The sequence below is a fragment of the Microtus oregoni genome, unplaced genomic scaffold (assembly GCF_018167655.1).
Source record: "Microtus oregoni isolate MIOR12 unplaced genomic scaffold, Mior012 000069F_ref0000032, whole genome shotgun sequence".
NCBI lineage: Eukaryota > Metazoa > Chordata > Mammalia > Rodentia > Cricetidae > Microtus > Microtus oregoni.
Window position 1 is genome coordinate 4,017,612 of NW_024543976.1, and position 18,418 is coordinate 4,036,029.

At 44.1% G+C, this 18,418-nt stretch overlaps 1 protein-coding gene across 2 annotated transcripts in view; it reads left to right on the plus strand.

The window, feature by feature from the left end:
* Hmgxb3 (HMG-box containing 3) overlaps positions 1–18,353 on the plus strand; it is a 50,308-nt gene extending 31,955 nt beyond the window's left edge. For both annotated transcript variants that reach the window (XM_041641421.1, XM_041641420.1), the window contains 9 exons: positions 2,674–2,975; positions 3,676–3,803; positions 8,171–8,302; positions 9,065–9,249; positions 10,066–10,285; positions 13,443–13,576; positions 14,170–14,286; positions 15,779–15,988; positions 17,038–18,353. In XM_041641421.1, coding sequence (XP_041497355.1) covers positions 2,674–2,975; positions 3,676–3,803; positions 8,171–8,302; positions 9,065–9,249; positions 10,066–10,285; positions 13,443–13,576; positions 14,170–14,286; positions 15,779–15,988; positions 17,038–17,490 — 1,881 coding nt within the window. In that variant the 3' untranslated portion in view covers positions 17,491–18,353. The remainder of the gene's footprint in view (positions 1–2,673; positions 2,976–3,675; positions 3,804–8,170; positions 8,303–9,064; positions 9,250–10,065; positions 10,286–13,442; positions 13,577–14,169; positions 14,287–15,778; positions 15,989–17,037) is intronic.
* Positions 18,354–18,418: the final 65 nt, after the last annotated feature.

Below are 18,418 nucleotides of genomic sequence, written 5' to 3' on the forward strand. Positions count from 1 at the left end.
CTTGAAGACTTTTCAGGGTGTCTTGGTCCATCAAACCACATTAGTCTAGAAGGAATCTACAGGTTCACATCCTCTATGGAAACAAAAGCAGAACCTCTTTTCCAAAGCAATCCTTAGACCCAAATTTTGAAGTCAAGATATCTTTAAAGCAGAGAAACGCTGTCTCAAAAAACCAAAAAAAAAAAAAAGATATCTTTAAAGTATATATGTTGGTTTAGTTTAGTAGCCCATACAATGAAATGTCTCTCTGTACTTAGCTCATTCATAGTCAAAAAAAAAAAAAACACAATAGTATACATAATCCAGACTCTTTGTATGTATTCCATCCTTTTTTTTTTTAAAGATTTATTTGACACTAGATCTTATTACAGGTGGTTATGAGCCACCATATGGTTGCTGGGAATTGAACTCAGGACCTCTGGAAGAACAATCAGTCAATCAGTGCTCTTAACCACTGAGCCATATATATCCAGCCCTATATATTCCATCCTTATGTGGCATATTTTTCTTACTCTGTTACTTTTTCTACAAGTTTAATATTTATTTTATCATCTTTACTCCTTTAATCTATGACTGTCTATACTCTTATTGTAACTGTCTATACTTTTTTTCCTCTCCCAAACCTATGTACATTTGTCCAGCACTGTGACCCATTCAGAAGTCTTTTTCATCTGAATGCTGTCTTTATTGCATATCTGTAATTATTTTTTGACCAGGAGTGCTCTTTTTTTTTTTTTAATGCTAAGCAGGCGTGGCATAGGACCAAGGCTGCTTTCCCTTTTGGTTCCTTCCAGTCTAACATGGCGGAGGTCCATTTACTGTCAGCTCTACAAGCCATGCTCTCCACTCCAGCTCCAGGGATGCAGGGGGTCTATGTTTCAATAAAGCAATTTGTAACATGCTGCTCATAGACCCCATTTAAGTGCAGGACCTCCTGAAAGAGCCAGAGATCATTCTGCCAGCACAAACCAGGAAGCCCTTTTTAAAGAAGCCATGCAGTTTTGCCACTAAAGATGAATCAAGAAACTTTTTAAAGGAGCTGTGGTGCTCCTGCTCGCCACCAGCAAACAGAGCCCATCAAAAAAAAAAAAAAAATGCAGCTGCCAAAAAGCTGCGTTAAACTCTGTTCTTTTGTGTCTAGAATTCCTTTCCAAGTTCTCTTGGGTTTTACATGGATGTAGTTGCCCACATTGGGTGCCATTTGTAGATGGACACAATAAAGTTATCCCACATTAGCTCAGAATGCAGTATAATAAAGGATTCTTTATTTAGGGGGAGACTCACAGGTCAACAGTCCTGCACGAGTGGGGAACAGGAACTGAATCCAGTAGCCAAGAGACTGAACACGCAAACTTTATGGCTGCATTTATAGTATAAGAGATGATGCCCAAGTGGGCTGGTATCTTAAAGGCTATTGGCTGAATGAGTTCCCACAGCACTGATCTCCCCCACCAACACTACCAAAGAGAGAGAGGGAGAGGGAGGAAAGAGAGTAGCTTTATTTTGTTCAAGGTTTGGTTTAAGGGGCATAGTTTATGGCTAGAAAGGCTTGGTAACAGAGTAGCCTAAGGCTGTGCCATGGGGATGTTGGCAGATCAAGATGATGCTAGTGTTCGGCAGACTGGCACCTTATAGTTTAGGGGATCTATTCTCTCCTTTCACCATGTGGATTCCTGGGATCAGACTCCAGTTGTCACAGTTAGCATGACAAGTGTCTTTACCCACTGAGCCTTCTCTCTAGTCTCCTTTTCCCCTTTTCTTTCAGTGTAGCACTCTAGCCTGTGGGTTGAAAGGGGGATCTACATACACACTTTCAGGTAGATATTCCCTCCTCAGTTAAACTTCTGTGCAAACACCATCACATCCAGAGGTGTATCTCCTAGGTGGTTCCAAATGACTGAAGAGCAACAGTGAAGGAATGCACTCAGGGAACACAGAGGAGGCATCTGCCTGAGAACCTTGTCCCAGTAGTGTAGGAGGAGGCTGCTTATTGGTTCCTGACTGCCCAGCCCCCAAAAAATCAAACAGAAACTGTGTTAATTAAATCACTGCTCAGCCCATTAGCTCTAGCTTCTTATTGGCTAACTCTTACATATTAATTTAACCTATTTCTATTAATCTGTATATCACGACGAGGTCATGGCCTATCAGCAAAGTTTCAGCACGTCTCTCTGGCAAGAGCTCCATGGCTTCTCCCTGACTCTGCCTCCTTTCTCCCAGCATTCTGTTTTAGTTTTCCCCGTCTAGCTCTGTTCCCCTATAACTCTAATTAACCAATAAAAGCAACACATAGACAGAAGGACCTTCCACACCACAGTAGTGTATAACACTCCCTTTGGCCCTGAAGCCACACAGAATTAAAGACAAAGACTTTTTACATATTTAGGCATCAGTGGGTCCTCATTGAATTACAGTCACTTTGCTGATTGACTTGCGCAGTATCTCAATTAATCTGTACAGTGGTTTCGGAAGATTACAAGATGTGTTTTGTTGATAGAATAATTGAGCTCCGGAGAGCCTTTAGTGGCGTGGGGAGTTATTAGCTGAACTGATAGGAACTTTTTTTTCCCACCCCAGGCATGGGCCCATCCCTCTGCTCTTTGCAGAATGATGGCTTTGGGCTGAGGCTGTCTCTCTACCCCTGCTTAATGATTTGATCCACTCCTTTCTCAGGAGGCGAGCTCACCACACCCAGATGTGCCAAGTACCACAGAAGCCCTGAACACAGCCCAAAGGGAGATCCAGCGTCAGTCCACGCTGCAGCTGCTGCGAAAAGTCCTGCAGATTCCTGAGAACGAGTCGGAGCTGGCTGAGGTCTTCACCTTGATTCATGAACTAAACAGCTCTCGACTTATCCTGTCCAACGTGAGTGAGGAGACAGTCACCATCGAGCAGACCTCTTGGTCGAATTATTATGAGTCTCCATCCACGCAGTGCCTTCTCTGTAGCAGCCCATTATTCAAGGGGGGACAAAAGTAAGCACCACTTCACCCTGCCTCTAGCTGCCCCGTCCCTCTTGGCTCACGTTGCCTCTTTCTTCAGACAGCTTTACAGTTATAGCTTGTGTTTTCCTTACGTTTCCTTTACCTTCTCAATTGCTAATGGTAAAAGAACTAGCAATCAGGGACCGGAGAGTTTGCTCAAAGATTAAGAGCAATTTTTGCTCTTGTAAAAGACCCGGCTTCATTTCCCATCACCCGCATGGCAGCTCACAACTATCTGTAACTCTAGTTCCAAAGGATCTTATGCCCTTTTCTCTATAGGCACCAGACAGCACACACATGGTGCACATATATACATGCAGGCAAACCATACCACTTACAAATAAATAAATAATTTTTTTTTTTTACTTTTTTTTTCTTGAATTGGCAGTCTGTTTTAGAGATGCCTAAAACTTGTTGTCACCAGCCTAGGATTTAGATTATGTCTGTCCTGCCCAGTGCAGCTTTGGAGTTTTCAGTCATATAACAACTTGAGAGTCAGATCACCTTGTAAGTACAATTTAACAGCCCAGATTCCAATGAAATGGAGACGTTCAGCTAGACAGTCTTGGAAATACAGCTCCAGTACCTTTTGTTGGTTGCAGTAAAGTCTGGAGAATTTTGCTTCTGACTACAAGCCTGTCGCTTGCAGAAAGAAACTGACTTCCCTCCTGGTTTTTGTTCTGGCTTTTAGCTCTCTGGCTGGGCCTCAGGAATGCTGGCTCCTGACAGCTAACCGGCTGCAGGTGGTGACTGCTCAGGTGAAGATGTGTCTGAACCCTCATTGTTTGGCCCTGCACAGCTTCATGGACATCTACACAGGTAGGTGCTAGCCTTCTCTGTCCTTACCACCCCAGAACAAGTTTTGATATTGATTGTAGCTTTGCCCCTCTGTGCACTGCATCTATTCTTGGCAGCTTCTGAAGAAGCAGTCTTTTTCCTGATTACCTCAGCCCCAGTCAGTTTCCTCAGGTGAGACCCTTCTCTGGAGTCATTAGTTTAAAAGTAACAACTCTCAACATATGTTTAATCCCAGCACTTAGGAGGCAGGCAGGTGGAGCTCTGTGAGTTTGGGTCCAGCCTGGTCACATAGTGAGTTCTTGGCCAGCCAGGCCTACATAGCAAGACCCTGTCTCAAAACAAAGCCCAAATCTTAGTTGTAGAAAAGCCGGTCAATGCAGACAAGTTTAAAAGACGGCAATGTTCCCGCCTCTCTGATCCTCAGACCCATTCATTGTCTACAGAACATCAGGAGCTAGAGAACATCCTAGGTTTTCTTTGAACAGAGGTGGAGTGGGCTGGATATTATGGAACATGCTGTTGTAACTTAGCACCACACCGTCGTCATCTCTACCAGCAAGTAGGGAAGCAACCCTTTAATAAAGATGTTTGCATTCCATTTTATAGTCTTGCTTATAATTAAATAATTATGTGTGCCTTTCTTTCTTTTGGGCAAATTCTCAAAAGTGGAAATTCTGTATTTTTACTCTCCCCTTTATTCAGCACTATTAGACCATATACAGCTTTTCTCTTCCCTTTTCTAAACTTGCCTTCTCTGGTGCTTTGGGCTTCCTTACTCTTTGATTAAAGCTCTCCTCCACATACAGTTGCTTATCCGACTTGTAGTTGGCCAATCTCCACGTCAGTTTACACGGGCTTGGCTTTTCCCTCTTCTTCAGTTTCTCTGGGCAGCTCTGAGATTTACAGCTTCCTGCCCTGATGTTTTTCTTTAAACACACAATTAAAACTGTTTTTGAACCTCAAAGACACAACAAAACCCATGTACCAATTGTGAGAGTGTGAATCCTGAATTGACATGTAAAATTTGTGCTGAAGATTAAGATGTAGTTGTTTTTTGTCTAGACAAGGTTTCTCTGTGGCTTTGGAGCCTGTCCTGGAACTCGCTCTTGTAGACCAGGCTGCACTTGAACTCACAGAGATCCTCCTCTGCCTCCCGAGTGCTGGGATTAAAGGCGTGCGCCACCACCACCTTGTGAAGTCTTACATTGTCAGTTAGCACTTAATATTATTTTGTGTCCCAAACTTAAAGTGCCCATTTTTCTCCAGTGTAATCTATGTAGGCCAGTGCTCAGGATTATATATATTTTAAGTAAAATTCTTTAAATTTGCATAGAGTGCCCAGCATTTGAAAGGCAAAAGCAGAGAGATCTCTGTGAGTTTGAGGCCAACCTAGTCTGATCTACATAGTGAGTTCAGGACAACCAGAGCCACATAGAACCTATCTTGAAAAAGAAGAAGAAAAGAGAAGTTACATAGAGTAGCTGTTCTTTGTTGATATTCTGTGAGTTTCCTCTTAGACATGCACTGAGTCCTGAAACAGTCAAGCCTCTTGTTCCTTTATAGTTGAACTCACTTCATTTGGTAGTGTTATGACCAAGTTTCTGGTCCCCAAATGAATTCATGGAGCTGGATTTCTGATGCAAATTACATGAGGGTTTTTTATTCAAGCTCAAGTTTGGGCCAACACTTTTCCAGCATCCCAGCATGGTGGATGCAGGAAGTGTAAAGAAACAAAAAGTAGAACTTTTTAAAGGGGAAATGCCATAATCAGGGGAGTTTGTGTCCTTTCATCTTGGGATTAGGTAAGAAGGGCATAGGATAAGGTAGTTTCTGAAACCATTGGTCAGTTTTTGGGCACAAAAGCCTAACAAAGAGCCATTAATAACTGACAAGGTATCTATCTTCAAGGACAGGATGCCTCCTAGGAACATCTGGACCTCATTAAATTTTATGCCCCTGCTCCCTATCTCCTTAATTGACTATTTTTACAGTATCTATTCATATTTCTGCTGTCGCAGCACATCTCTGGAGCTGAGATCGCCCATCCCCCAGCTCATTATATGGATTAAGATGAAGCCCCTCTTTAAAATGGAGTCTGTGAAGTCAGGTTCTCACAGTAGCTGCTTCATTCTCACCCTCGCAGTTCCTCTACCAAAACATGCTGTGTAAACACAACGATAGTGTGTGGTCCTCTGACCTGTTTTCCGGGCTTTGTTGTGCATTAGTGCATGTCCTTTTCATCAGTGACTGGTCTTCTCTGTGTGGATGTGCTAGTCTGTCCATTCACCTGCTGAGCGATGTTAGAATGTCTTCCAGTCACGAATAGAGCTGCTCCAAGCCTTCATTTACAGGATTGTTTGTGAGCAGATGTTGTCACTTCTGACTACATGATGATTCAAATGGTTAAGTGTATGTTTAGTTTTATAATTGATTGCCAAACCATTTCCAAAAAGGCTTTATCATTTTGCATTCTTTCCATTAGTGTGTGAGAATGTTTGCCTGAGGTGGTGTTTTTAGCCATCCTAATTGGTGTATGCAATGATATTGCATTCTAGTTCTCCACTGCCCAGTGGTGGATGCGTGTTTTTGAAGAAGTATTTATTTTTAGCCTTTCTCTGTGTATTAGTGTGTGCCGTGGTGCACGTGGGGAAGCCAGAGGACAGCCTTGGGTGTCAGTCCTCACTTTCTGCCTTGTTTGAGACAGTTTCTTGTTGGCTGCTGCCTCAGACAGGCTGGTTGGTCCAGGAATTCTCTCTGCCTCCCATCTGGGAGTGCCGAGGCTACAGATACACTGCCATACCACCCTTTCCTGGGTTGTGGGGATCCAGACTCAGGTCCTAACTCTTGCATAGTATATACTTTACCCACTGAGACATCTTTCCAGTCCTTAATGTCTTTCTAGCCGGAGGTCTGTTATGTGGGTTAGGGTGGCTGGCTCACAAGCCTCAGTTTCTGCTTCTCCTGGGATAACAAATGTGTAATACCATGCCCGACTTCCTGTTAATCTACACACGGCTTCTAAGGATTTAACCCAGAACAGATAGTCACTTTATTGACTGAACTGTCTTCCCAGCCCATATGATCCACATCTGTTTAACTGTTGATTTTATATATTTATTTTTATGCCATGTGTATATATGAGTGCCTGCATAAATGTATGTGCCCCTTATGGGTACTGGTATCAACGGAGGCCAGAGAGCATTGGATCCCCTGAAACTGAAGTTATATAACATAGGTGCTGGGAACTAAACCCAGGTCCTCTGCAAGGGTAGTAAATGCTCTTAACTGCTGAACCATCTCCCCAGCTCCTTATTTTAACCTTTATATAAAGCGTAAGGTTCAGATTTATTTGTTGGCTATAGATGTCCATTGTCCCATTACTGAAAATCCCTAGCCTATGTACATGAGACTGCTTTGAGACATTAGATTGTTCCATTGTTTATCTTTGCCAGTATATACTGCCTTGTGTTGTTGTTTTGTCTTTCTCGTTTTTGTGGCAGCCCTAGCTGTCATGGAATTTGCTATGTAGAACAGGTTGACCTCTAACTTAAAAGAGAGTTATCTATCTGCCTCTGCTTGGATTAAGGGTTCATACTGGTTTTTTTTTCATTCATCAAGAGAATAGAGTTTTTTTTTACATGACTTTAAGGAGAGTAGGAGAGTGTTACTCTATTGTGAATTACATTTGTGAATTTGCTATGTAGAACAGGTTAGCCTCAAACTTACAGAGATCTATCTGCCTCTGGTTTCCGTTTTTCTTGACTTTTTTGCAAGTTTTCTCTGTTTATGGTCTTTTAAGTTTGTGTGTGATGATTTGGGGGACACAAAAGGTTTTATTTGTTTGTTTTCTCTTTTTAATTTTTGAATGGCCAGGGCTTTGGTATTATGTTCTCAGCCTTTGCTGTCACACCTAGAAAGGCCCGGGAGTACACGTTCCAGAATTTGTTTTTGTCATGGTGATGCTTATGTTGTATAAATGAAAAAAAACTCTGATTTTATTGGTCTGGACTGCACTTCAGTTCACCTTACTTTTTATCCCCAGGGTGATCTTAGAGCCTGTGCTAGACCCACCACGTCCCTGCGCTAAGAGGCCCTGACATCCATGGTGCAGCTGTGGGAGAGAGGGAGGAGGGGCACCTCTGGGCCTGACACTGAGACAGAGATAGAGAAAGGCTTCTTGTTTAAATTAAGATTAAAAAAAAATGCTATAAATAGTGTTTCATTCAACAGTGGCTTATAGACAACTTCAGAACACTTAGGTCTACTTCCCTTTTGTAAAATGTGTTGTTCAGCTTTAGGACTGTACTGTGACCTACTCCCCTGTAGTCGACATTGTTTGCACTGTTAATGCTATAGTAGTAATCCCTTTGCCTGTTTTCAATCTGCAGGTCTTTTTAACGTGGGGAATAAGTTGCTAGTAAGCCTGGATTTGCTTTTTGCAATTCGGAACCAGATTAAGTTGGGAGAGGACCCCAGAATGTCTGTCAGTGTTGTGCTGAAGTCTGTGCAGGAGCAGACAGGTAAGGTCATTCCAGGTCCAGTCCTGAGCACTGAACTGAATTTTAGTGATAGACTTCAATTGGAATGAGAGTCTAGTATTTTGGAAAGGAGATATTTCTGATTTTCTAATAATATATTCTTCCTTCAGAATTTTATAAACTGACTTTGGAAAACGTTTTATACATCAGGGCCTTTAGCAAGAAATTACAACTGACTTTTCGAATCATATCCATCTGTCATATGTGGATCTGGCTTTATGGTATATTAGTTGGGCTCATTCTAAGTACAGAGCTCCTTGATGTCTTCCAGTTCCAAGGCTCGTGTGGAGACCCAGGTTTAGGGATCTGGGTCTTTGCTACCTAGAAATTCTTTGCCTGTGTGCTTTCCTTCTGCTTGTTCTTGGTCTGTCCCATTTCTACAGACTTCAGTTCTGTGCTTTGTCTGCTGTGGTGAGACAGACGGCCATGTAGGCTTCTGTTTGAGACTTGACTCTGCCACGTAGTGGCAGTGTGATTTTGAACAACTTGTTCTGATTATCTGACCATAAAAGAAGACAGTAATAGCTGCTGACTCATAAAAAATTAAAACCATGTAAGAATTAGTCTAAGTAGTATATTCAAAACCTTCAGACTAACATCTAGTACCTAGGAGGTATTAGTTCAAAGCAGCTGTCCTTTGATTGGAGCTGCCACCAGAACTCTTGCAGATTGCTGTTCTTGCTGTCTTCTGGCTTATCTGGTGCTTTTAGGGTCTTTTTCTGTGACCTCTTGCTGTCCTTTCAGAGAAGACACTGACCTCAGAGGAGCTGAGCCAGCTGCAGGAGCTGTTGTGCAATGGCTATTGGGCTTTTGAGTGTCTCACTGTTCGTGACTACAATGATATGATCTGTGGGATCTGTGGTGTGGCCCCCAAAGTGGAAATGGCTCATAGGAATGAAGAGAATGTGCTGGCACTGAAGAGTGTGGAGGTAAGTCCCTCTCAGCCACCATAGCCACTTTCAGAACTGTCCTGTCATTTGAGCAGCTTTCCTCCTGCATGCTGTTCCCAAGAATACATGGCTCCAGTCCTGTGTAGGTGGGGCCAGTGGCTTTTTCCTCCTACAGCCTGTATTTCATTTGAGAATGGTCAGAAGGAAACAGGGTTGGTTGGTTTGTTTTCCTTTTTTATTCTCCCTCTCCACCCCCTTTCTTTTAGTGATGCTGGAGATCAAACCCAGAGTCTCCTGTATGCTAGGCAAACACACCCCAGTGCTTATTTGTTTCTTTTACCTAAGAATTGAACCGGGAACTATGTGCATATTAAGCATGTGCTCTGTAGCTGAGCTACACTCCTAGCCCTTACATGCACTCTTTAGGCTTCTTAGAAAGTAGTTTAAAAATGATCCCCAAAACTTCTGTCTTCATGGAGACAGAAGACAACTTCTGCTTTGGGAAAGATAGATAGGAAAGAGATTGTTTTCAGTAGTAATGAAACAGGATGGTGAGAAAGGGTTTCTCTTTATAGAGGGTAGTCAGGGGAGGTCTCTGACAAATGACATGAACAGAGCTGTAGAAACAAGGAGATGTTTTACTCTTTGGTCCAGAGCATGCTGTGGTGTGAGAGGGAGTGAGGGTGTATCCTGGCTGTCAGGTTCTTGGTCTCCCCAAAGCCCTGCTTTCCTGGTACATAATATAGGGTGCACACTGTATTGTTCCTAATCTGTAGCTCATAAACTTTGCCCTATTTTTATCTCTATTTTGTTTTCTTTCTTTGCCTTTTTTATCTTGACCACTTTATCTTGTAGTTTACCTGGCCAGAATTCTTGGGCTCCAGTGAAGTAAACGTGGAGGACTTTTGGACTACCATGGAGACAGAGGTGATTGAGCAGGTTGCCTTCCCTACAAGCATCCCCATCACCAAATTCGACGCCTCTGTTATCGCTCCCTTTTTCCCACCACTCATGAGAGGAACTGTGGTCGTCAACACTGAAAAAGACAAAAATCTGGATGTGCAGCCAGTACCTGGTAAGACCACTTGGTTTCTCTTTGGTGTTAAGAGGATGGCTCGGTCAGAAGTCTTGAACATTGGCCATGGCCAGAAAGAGCAGTGGCAGAGTACTAGGCCCAGCTCAGGGACTGTGTCTTCAGTACAAATCTCTGTCTGGGCATAGTAGTAAATCCTTTTAATTCTCGGAAGGCAGAGTCAGTTGGATCTCTGTGTACAAAATGAACTCTGTCTCTAAAAAGGAAAGTTACATTTTGCGTTATAACCCAAAATGATATCCATACTCTGGTGCATGTCACATCTATTGTTAGAAACTTGCAAAGAACAGTCATTTTCCTATGCTGAGTATAATGCACTTTATTTTTGTTTTAATTTTTAAAAGCCTAGAAATGAAGTACTAAGTTTGTCAGTGCTCTGTGTGATACACTGGCTACAAATATTGTTTCTTTTTTTGGCTTTTTTTATTGATATTTATTGAGCTCTGCATTTTTCTCTGATCCCCTCCCTGCCTCTCCCCTCCCCTTTCAACCCTCCCCCAAGGTCCCCATGCTCCCAATTTACTCAGGAGATCTTGTCTTTTTCTACTTTCTACTTCCCATGTAGATTAGATCTATGTGAGTCTCTCTTAGTGTCCTCATTTTTGTCTAAGTTCTCTGGGATTGTGGTTTGTAGGCTGCTTTTCTTTGCTTTATGTTTAAAAACCACCTATGAGTGAATATGTGTGATAATTATCTTTCTGTGTCTTGTTACCTCACTCAAAATAATGTTTTCTAGCTCCATCCATTTTCCTGGAAAATTCAATCTGTTGTTATCTTTTTTTCTGCTGTGTAGTACTCCATTATGTAAATGTACCACATTTTCCTTATCCATTCTTCAGTTGAGGGGCATTTAAGTTGTTTCCAGGTTCTGGCTATGACAAACAAAGCTGCTATGAACATAGTTGAGCACATGCCCTTGTGGCATGATTGAGCATCCTTTGGATATATACCCAAAAGTGGTATTACTGGGGCTGGAGAGATGGCTCAGCGATTAAGAGCACTAGCTGCTCTTCCAGAGGTCCTGAGTTCAATTCCCAGCAACCACATGAAGGCTCACAACCATCTGTAGTGAGATCTGGTGCCCTCTTCTGACCTGCAGTTGTAAATGCAGACAGAACACTGTATACATAATAAATAAATAAATAAATCTTTTTTTTTTTTTAAGTGGTATTACTGGGTCTTGAGGAAGGTTGTTTCCTAATTTTCTGAGAAATCACCATACTGACATTCAAAGGGGTTGTACAAGCTTGCATTCCCACCAGCAATGCAGAAGTGTTCCCTTTACCCCACAACCTTTCCAGCATAAATTGTCATCAGTGTTTTTGATCCTGGTCATTCTTACAAGTGTAAGATAGAATTTCAGAGTTGTTTTTATTTGCATTTCTCTGATGACTTAAGGATATTGAACATTTCCTTAAGTGTCTTTCAGCCATTTTAGATTCCTCTGTTGAGAGTTTTCTGTTTAGGTCTGTACTCCATTTTCTTATTGGATTATGTGATTTGATGTCCAATTTCTTGAGTTCTTTGTAAATTTTGGAGATCAGACCTCTTAGTGAAGATCTTTTCCCATTCTGTAGGCTGTTGTTTTGTCTTGTTGACCGTATCCTTTGTTTTACAGAAGCTTTTCAGTTTCAGGAGGTCCCATTTATTAATTGTTTCTCTCAGTGTCTGTGCTGCTGGGGTTATATTTAGGAAATAGTTCCCTGTGCCGATGCATTCAAGTGTACTTCCCACTTTCTCTTCTATAAGGTTCAGTGTGGCTGGCTTTATGTTGAGGTCTTTGATCCATTTAGACTTGAGTTTTGTGCATGGTGATAGATATGGGTCTATTTTCATTCTTCTACATGTTGATATCCAGTTATGCCAGCACCACTTGTTAAATATGCTTTCTTTTTTCCATTTGATATTTTTTGCTTCCTTGTCAAAAATCAGGTGTTTGAAGATGTGTGGATTGATTTCTGGGTCTTCTATTTGGTTCCATTGGTCCTCCTGTCTGTTTTCCATGCCAATATTTTCAGTACTGTAGCTCTGTAGTAGAGTTTGAAGTCAGGGATTGTGATGCCTCCAGAAGTTCTTTTATTGCCCAGTATTGTTTTGGCTATCCTGGGGTTTTTTTTTTTTTTTTTTTGCTTTTTCATATGAAGTTAAGTACCATTCTTTCGAGGTCTTTGAAGAATTTTGCTGGGATGTTGATGGGGCAAATATTGTTTCTTAACATTAGCTACTTCCTCCCTTCAGCTGCTTTGTCTCTGAGCTCTGCTCTCTTTAGGCTAGGTCAGGAGTATAGTATATAAAGAGCATTTTTTAAATGACAGCTATTGCCCAGGCCTCGGTGGTTAAGAACACTTGTTGCTCTTGCAGAGGAAACCCTCATGGTGGCTCATAATCATTGGAAACTCCAGTTCTAAGGGATCTTATGCCCTTTCTGACCTCTGTAAGCACCAGGCATGTACATGGTTCACATATATACATGCATATGATGTGGGATTCCCCTCTGTATGTTGTGAATATCATTGGTTAATAAAGAAACTTGCTTTGGGCATGTAGCAGAGCTATAGGGGAACAGAGCTAGGCGGGAAAAAACTAAACAGAATGCTGGGAGAAAGAAGGGCAGAGTCAGAGAGATGCCATGTAGCCCCACCAGAGACAGACACTGGAACTTTAGCCAGTAAGTCAAAGCCATGTGGCGATACACAGATTTAAAAAGTGGGTTAAATATGTAAGAGTCACCCAATAAGAAGCTAGAGCTAATGGGCCAAGCAGTGATTTAATTAATATGGTTTCTGTGTGATTATTTCAGTTCGGGGCAGCTGGGATAAACTAGCATCCTTCTTCCAACATGCATGCATGTACTCATAGGTAGAATAAATTTAAAGTAATAGCTCTTGTTCCTCTTGTTGCATATGAAGCATCTGTGCTCTTAGTTCTGAAAACAGTATTTGTGGGTTAAAAGGTGACTTGTTTCAGGGTTATTGGCAATGACTTTTTCTGTTGTCAGATGTAGGTATTTCAGGGGCATGGTCCAGTTCTGAGAGCCTTCAGACAGCAGTGAAACTGTAGACCTGCCTACTACCCCACCTCTCCCAGCACCATGGTATCAGGTGACTGTCAGCAGCACCTCCCATATTATGTGTTGCAGGTAATGGCAGTGCCTTGGTGAGATTGCTGCAGGACGGTATCTGCAAGCTCGAGGAACTTAGCTCCTATGGTGGGGAGGAACTACAGCACCTCCTGGAGCAGTGTGGCATCCCATTTGGCCCAGAAGACTCCAGGGTGAGTGTCGAGAGCAGCTGTGGAGACCGGCTTTGGGAGCAGGAAGGATAATCTTTCTTCTGTACAAGTGATAAAGCCCATATCATTGGGCCCCTGTGCTGGGCATTGGGTTCTAGAAGTGAAGAAACCAAAGAAATAGCGGGAGCTAGATGGTGGCATGTATGTGATGCCTATACTAGACTTAGGTGATTTTAAATTTGATTAACCTCATTTACAAAATCAAAACAACTGGAAATTTACAAGGCTCTTGTAAAGAACATTTCACACAGAGACTGGTGTTAGGCTCAAAAATGGCTGTCGTTAATGTAGATTGTATGCTGTGTGTAGATTTTAGCAGTACCTTACTTGCTTTCTGTGCTATTGAAAATATGCTTTTTTAAATTCAGATTCCTGTGGTTCCTCCTCTTTCAATGTTTCTCTGACAAGATAGGCTGACAGCTTCCTGTGTCTTCCTGAAGTTTACCTGTATTTAGAGGAGGGGTTGCCGAGGTTCTAAGGCCTAGCAGCAGATCCCTGTGCTTTGGGTTTGGAGAGATGTTTGATACTGAGCCTTAGCATTTGTGCCTGACCTTTAGCCTTTTCCTTCTCTCCAGGATCAGCTCTGCTTCTCCTTATTGGCCCTCTACGAATCTGTACAGAATGGAGCCAGAGCTAGAGCACCCCCCACTCACTTCACAGGGGGTAAAATCTACAAAGTGTGCCCCCATCAGGTAAGAAAGGAGCGTGAATGAAGCATGGCTTGAGCTTGCTAATGTTGAACTGCCTACAGAGAATCCAGCTGATCCCTTTGGCACTCAGACATCCAGGGAATAATTGCCATTTGGGAGGCTGGAGAGGGAGCTTGGATCATTCAGTAATATATATTATATTAAACACCCTACTACGTGCTGACCCTGAGTTGCCCAGTTGTACAGTGATAAAAGACAGAGATATTGTTCTTCTTTAGTTGACCTCCGATTGTCATGGAGAAAGAAAGTTACCACAGCTTGTGATGCTAGCTCTGGAGGAACTGAAGAACTGAGGTAGAAAGTAGGGGTGCACCTGCAATCTCGAGACAGCAGAGAAGGCCAGGCCCTGGGGATAAAGGAAGAGCCCAGAAGAGAGCCAGAGAAGTGACTCCTGTGACCATGTTATTCTGAACATGGTCAGAGGCCTTTAGGATAGTGTTGAACAGGAAATAGGGCAGTGAAATCACTCCAGATGCCCTAGAAGGAGATGGCTAGGGTAGATAGAAAAGGCTACGAGATAGGTCATGTATGGCAGAATTGGCCTGGGAAGATACCAGAATGGAAAACCAGGACTAAGTGGGCATTGTCAACAGATTCAGTTCATAATGACATGAGTGTCAGGCTGAACTGGCCATAAAAGGAGGGTGAAGCAGCCAAGCACTGAACAAAGCTGGGGGCAGGGGCTTTGAAGCTTGCTCTCTGGCAGATGAACACTGCTGAGGGAGTGTGTTCAAATGTGCCCATCGTCATCTTCTGAGAAGGGATTCAAGTGCTTTGTTGGGACTGTGGCAAGGAGCACTTCATGTGGACATGACTGAGAAGTGAGTGTGAAGGCGGAGTTCTCCAGGATGCTCAGATCTGCACAGCACAGGAGTGACTGGGAAGTGTTGGTGGATGTGCTTACTCGGCTCCAGCAAAGGCTGTTGTTTGGACAGCCTGTTGAGGTCTAATGGGAATTTTGCTCCGAATACTCGTGGCTCAGTCCAGTGGCCCTAAGCCTTGTGTGTTTACATTGCCAGGATAGTTGGTAGGGTGATATGGATGGTGCAGGGTTTAAAGATGTTCTGAGGCACCTCTCAGCCTAACTTAAGTCCTAGCTGTTCTCAGGACAAGGATGAGCTGGTGACTTCCTTTAGGGATAGAACTAGGAGGGGAGGGTAACACAGTGACTCAGTGGCTGAAGGTGCTTGCTAGGCAAACCCACCAACCTGAGTCCACCTCCAGATCCAGTGTGGGTGGAAGGAGAGAACCAACTGATCCGTCCTCAGACTCACTATGTGTGCTGTGGCATGCACAAGCCTGCATTCACAATAGTAATCCTTTTTGAGAGGAAGAGGAGGAGGAGAGGGACCAAATGTCATAGTCCCTGGCTTCAGTCATGAGGCTAGTCTTCCTCAAAAGAAGTGAGTGAGGGCCTACTCCAGCCCCTGCGTGCCGGCCACTTATCTCTGAACTATACACTCGTCTCCCACAGGTGGTCTGCGGTTCCAAGTATCTTGTTCGAGGTGAAAGTGCTCGTGACCATGTGGATCTGCTTGCCTCTTCCCGCCACTGGCCACCTGTCTATGTGGTAGATATGGCCACACCAGTGGCCCTATGTGCTGACCTCTGCTACCCAGAGCTGACTAGTCAGATGTGGGGGAAGAACCAGGGCTGTTTCTCCAGCCCTACAGAGCCAGCTGTGGTGAGTCCCGTCCTAAGAGCAGGTAGAAATCCCTGGGGTACAGGAAGGCCACCCCCAGTTATCAGGAGAGCCCGCCTGGGAACTGTCTCTACCTTTCTTTCTCTCCATCAGTACTTTATCCTAATGCACCAGTCAGATTTACTGACTTACCACAGTAGAGGTTACAGTGTGTCATTTAGTGTGCTTGGAGTAGTCTACACAGGCATCTTGTATGAGAAGAGCTTACTTTCCACAGAAGCCAGGAAATTGCTACCTTGGGGAAGGTGTGGTCACCCTGAAGCACGCTGTTTACTTGCACCATGAGTATGCTGTGGGGCACTCCTGCTGAGGTGTAGATACAGTAGTCTTAGAACTATAAGCAAAATCTAATTTTTATTTTTTTTAAGATTTTTAAGAGCGGTGGAGTCTGAGGTTCAGCACTCAGCACCAATCTTCTCTGACCCCCTCCTTTGATTAGAAAAGGAAACTGAGACCCAGGGAGGGGCTCGGACTTGATCTGGTCATATAGCAGGTCAGTAAGAGAGTCCTTGTGTGTGTATCCTGCTGCATTGTACCAGGAGGTGGTCCCTGTGAGGGGCATGTGCACTGCAAGGCTTGCCTTCGGCCTTGATTAGAAGACGCATTAGAGTTGATGCTAGGTGAGAAGAGTCACGGGAAGTGAGTGCTTCTGCACAAGTGCATTATGGGAGGTGAAAGTTTCTGGCTTGCTTTGGAGCAGACATTCTTCTCATTCTCTGGGGTTTTTGGGCTCCAAGAACTTAATAGAGACCCCAAAAGTTGTCTGAAGTATCCCTCAAAGCCACTCCCTCGCATTCCTCTGGTTCCTAAATTGTCCTGAAGCAATGATGACAGCTGAAGCAATGCAGCATCTGTGCTGGGATGACCCGTTTTCTGTTCTCATTCCTATAAGAAGAAATGGAGGCAAAGGGGACAGTATGCAAGGGCTCTGGGATTTAAACAAGGCTGCTGACTCCATGGCTCCTGCTCTCTCCCACAAGATTCTCCCGCAATCATTCCCTCTTATAAAGTGTTTCTCTTCTCTCCTCTAGAGTGTGTCCTGCCCTGAACTGGACCAGCATTATTCTGTGGATGTGCCAGAGGCTGAAAACTCTGTCCAGCATCCAGTCACCAAGACTGCCACACGGCGTATTGTCCATGCAAACACGAAGCCCGATCCCAGTGATCCTAGTGCTGGCCACCATTCCTTATCACTGTGCCCTGAGTTGGCACCCTATGCCTCCATCATGGACTGCAAACTCAACAGTGTCCGCCAGCGGCCCATTGCCTTTGATAATGCCACCCACTATTACCTCTACAACCGCCTCATGGACTTCCTCACCAGCCGAGAAATTGTCAACCGGCAGATCCATGACGTTGTGCAGAGCTGCCAGCCTGGCGAGGTGGTCATTCGTGATAACCTCTATCGCCTTGGGGTTGCTCAGATCAAGACAGAGGCACAGGAGGATGGGGAGGAAGAGGAGGGAGCCTCGGGGGCACAATAAGCCAGGTTGTCATGTACTGGGCCTATACCATCTCTCTCAAGCCATAATATGCCCTTGCCCAAGGCAGACCTATCAAGGGGACCTATGGTCCCCTGTAGGGAGGGCCTCTGACTGCTGGAACTGACCAAAGAGCTTCCATTTCATGAGCACAGTAGGGCCTTCAACCTCTGGGGCTCAGGAGAGGTGCTGGGAAACCTCTAATGGACCTGAGAGAGCATGTTAGGGGCATGATATTTTAGGAGAATGGCTGGGAGCTGGTTGTCTAGGCCCTCCACCACCTGTAGTCCCTGTACCAGGTGAGGAGGCCATTGAATTAGGCTGTCCCATGGGGAAGAGCTCTGGCTCCAGTCATACGGGTTTCCTAGCCTGTTGCCTTTGACTAGGAGCCTTAATGGCTTCTTCATTCTTGGGGTCCCTTTTGGGCTCTTCGTCCTAAAGGAGGGGTGCATTCTCTTTTCCTCTAACTCTCCCTGTTCCCACTACTTGGGATGGCTGAGGAGCGAGGAACAGTCAGTTACAGCTCCCTCCAGGACTGTCCTCTGCCCTGGGTTTTGGGGAAGAGAATCCTTCCTCCTTTCTCTGGCCATTGCTACTGTACCCTACATCCTCCGGGCCCTTGGACCCTCACCGCAGAGGGGATGTGGCCCATAGTTGTGACATAGCTGGCAAGCAGTAGGAAAACTCCCTTCTGTGAAGGGGAAGCAGATAGGGCCATAAGCAAACAGCAACACTGGCTCAGGTGCCCGTGGTTTGCTCGGGGCCCAGGGATTGGCCGAGTGCTCTTTAATTTATTGAGAGGGTGGGATAGGTGGCTTTCCCTCTCGCTCTTCCCCAACAAGAATAAAGTTTATTAAATTATCTGATTTTGAAGAAGCAAGAGCCAGTTCAATGCTCATTGTGTCCTTTTGCTGTGGAAGCAGGCGCTTGC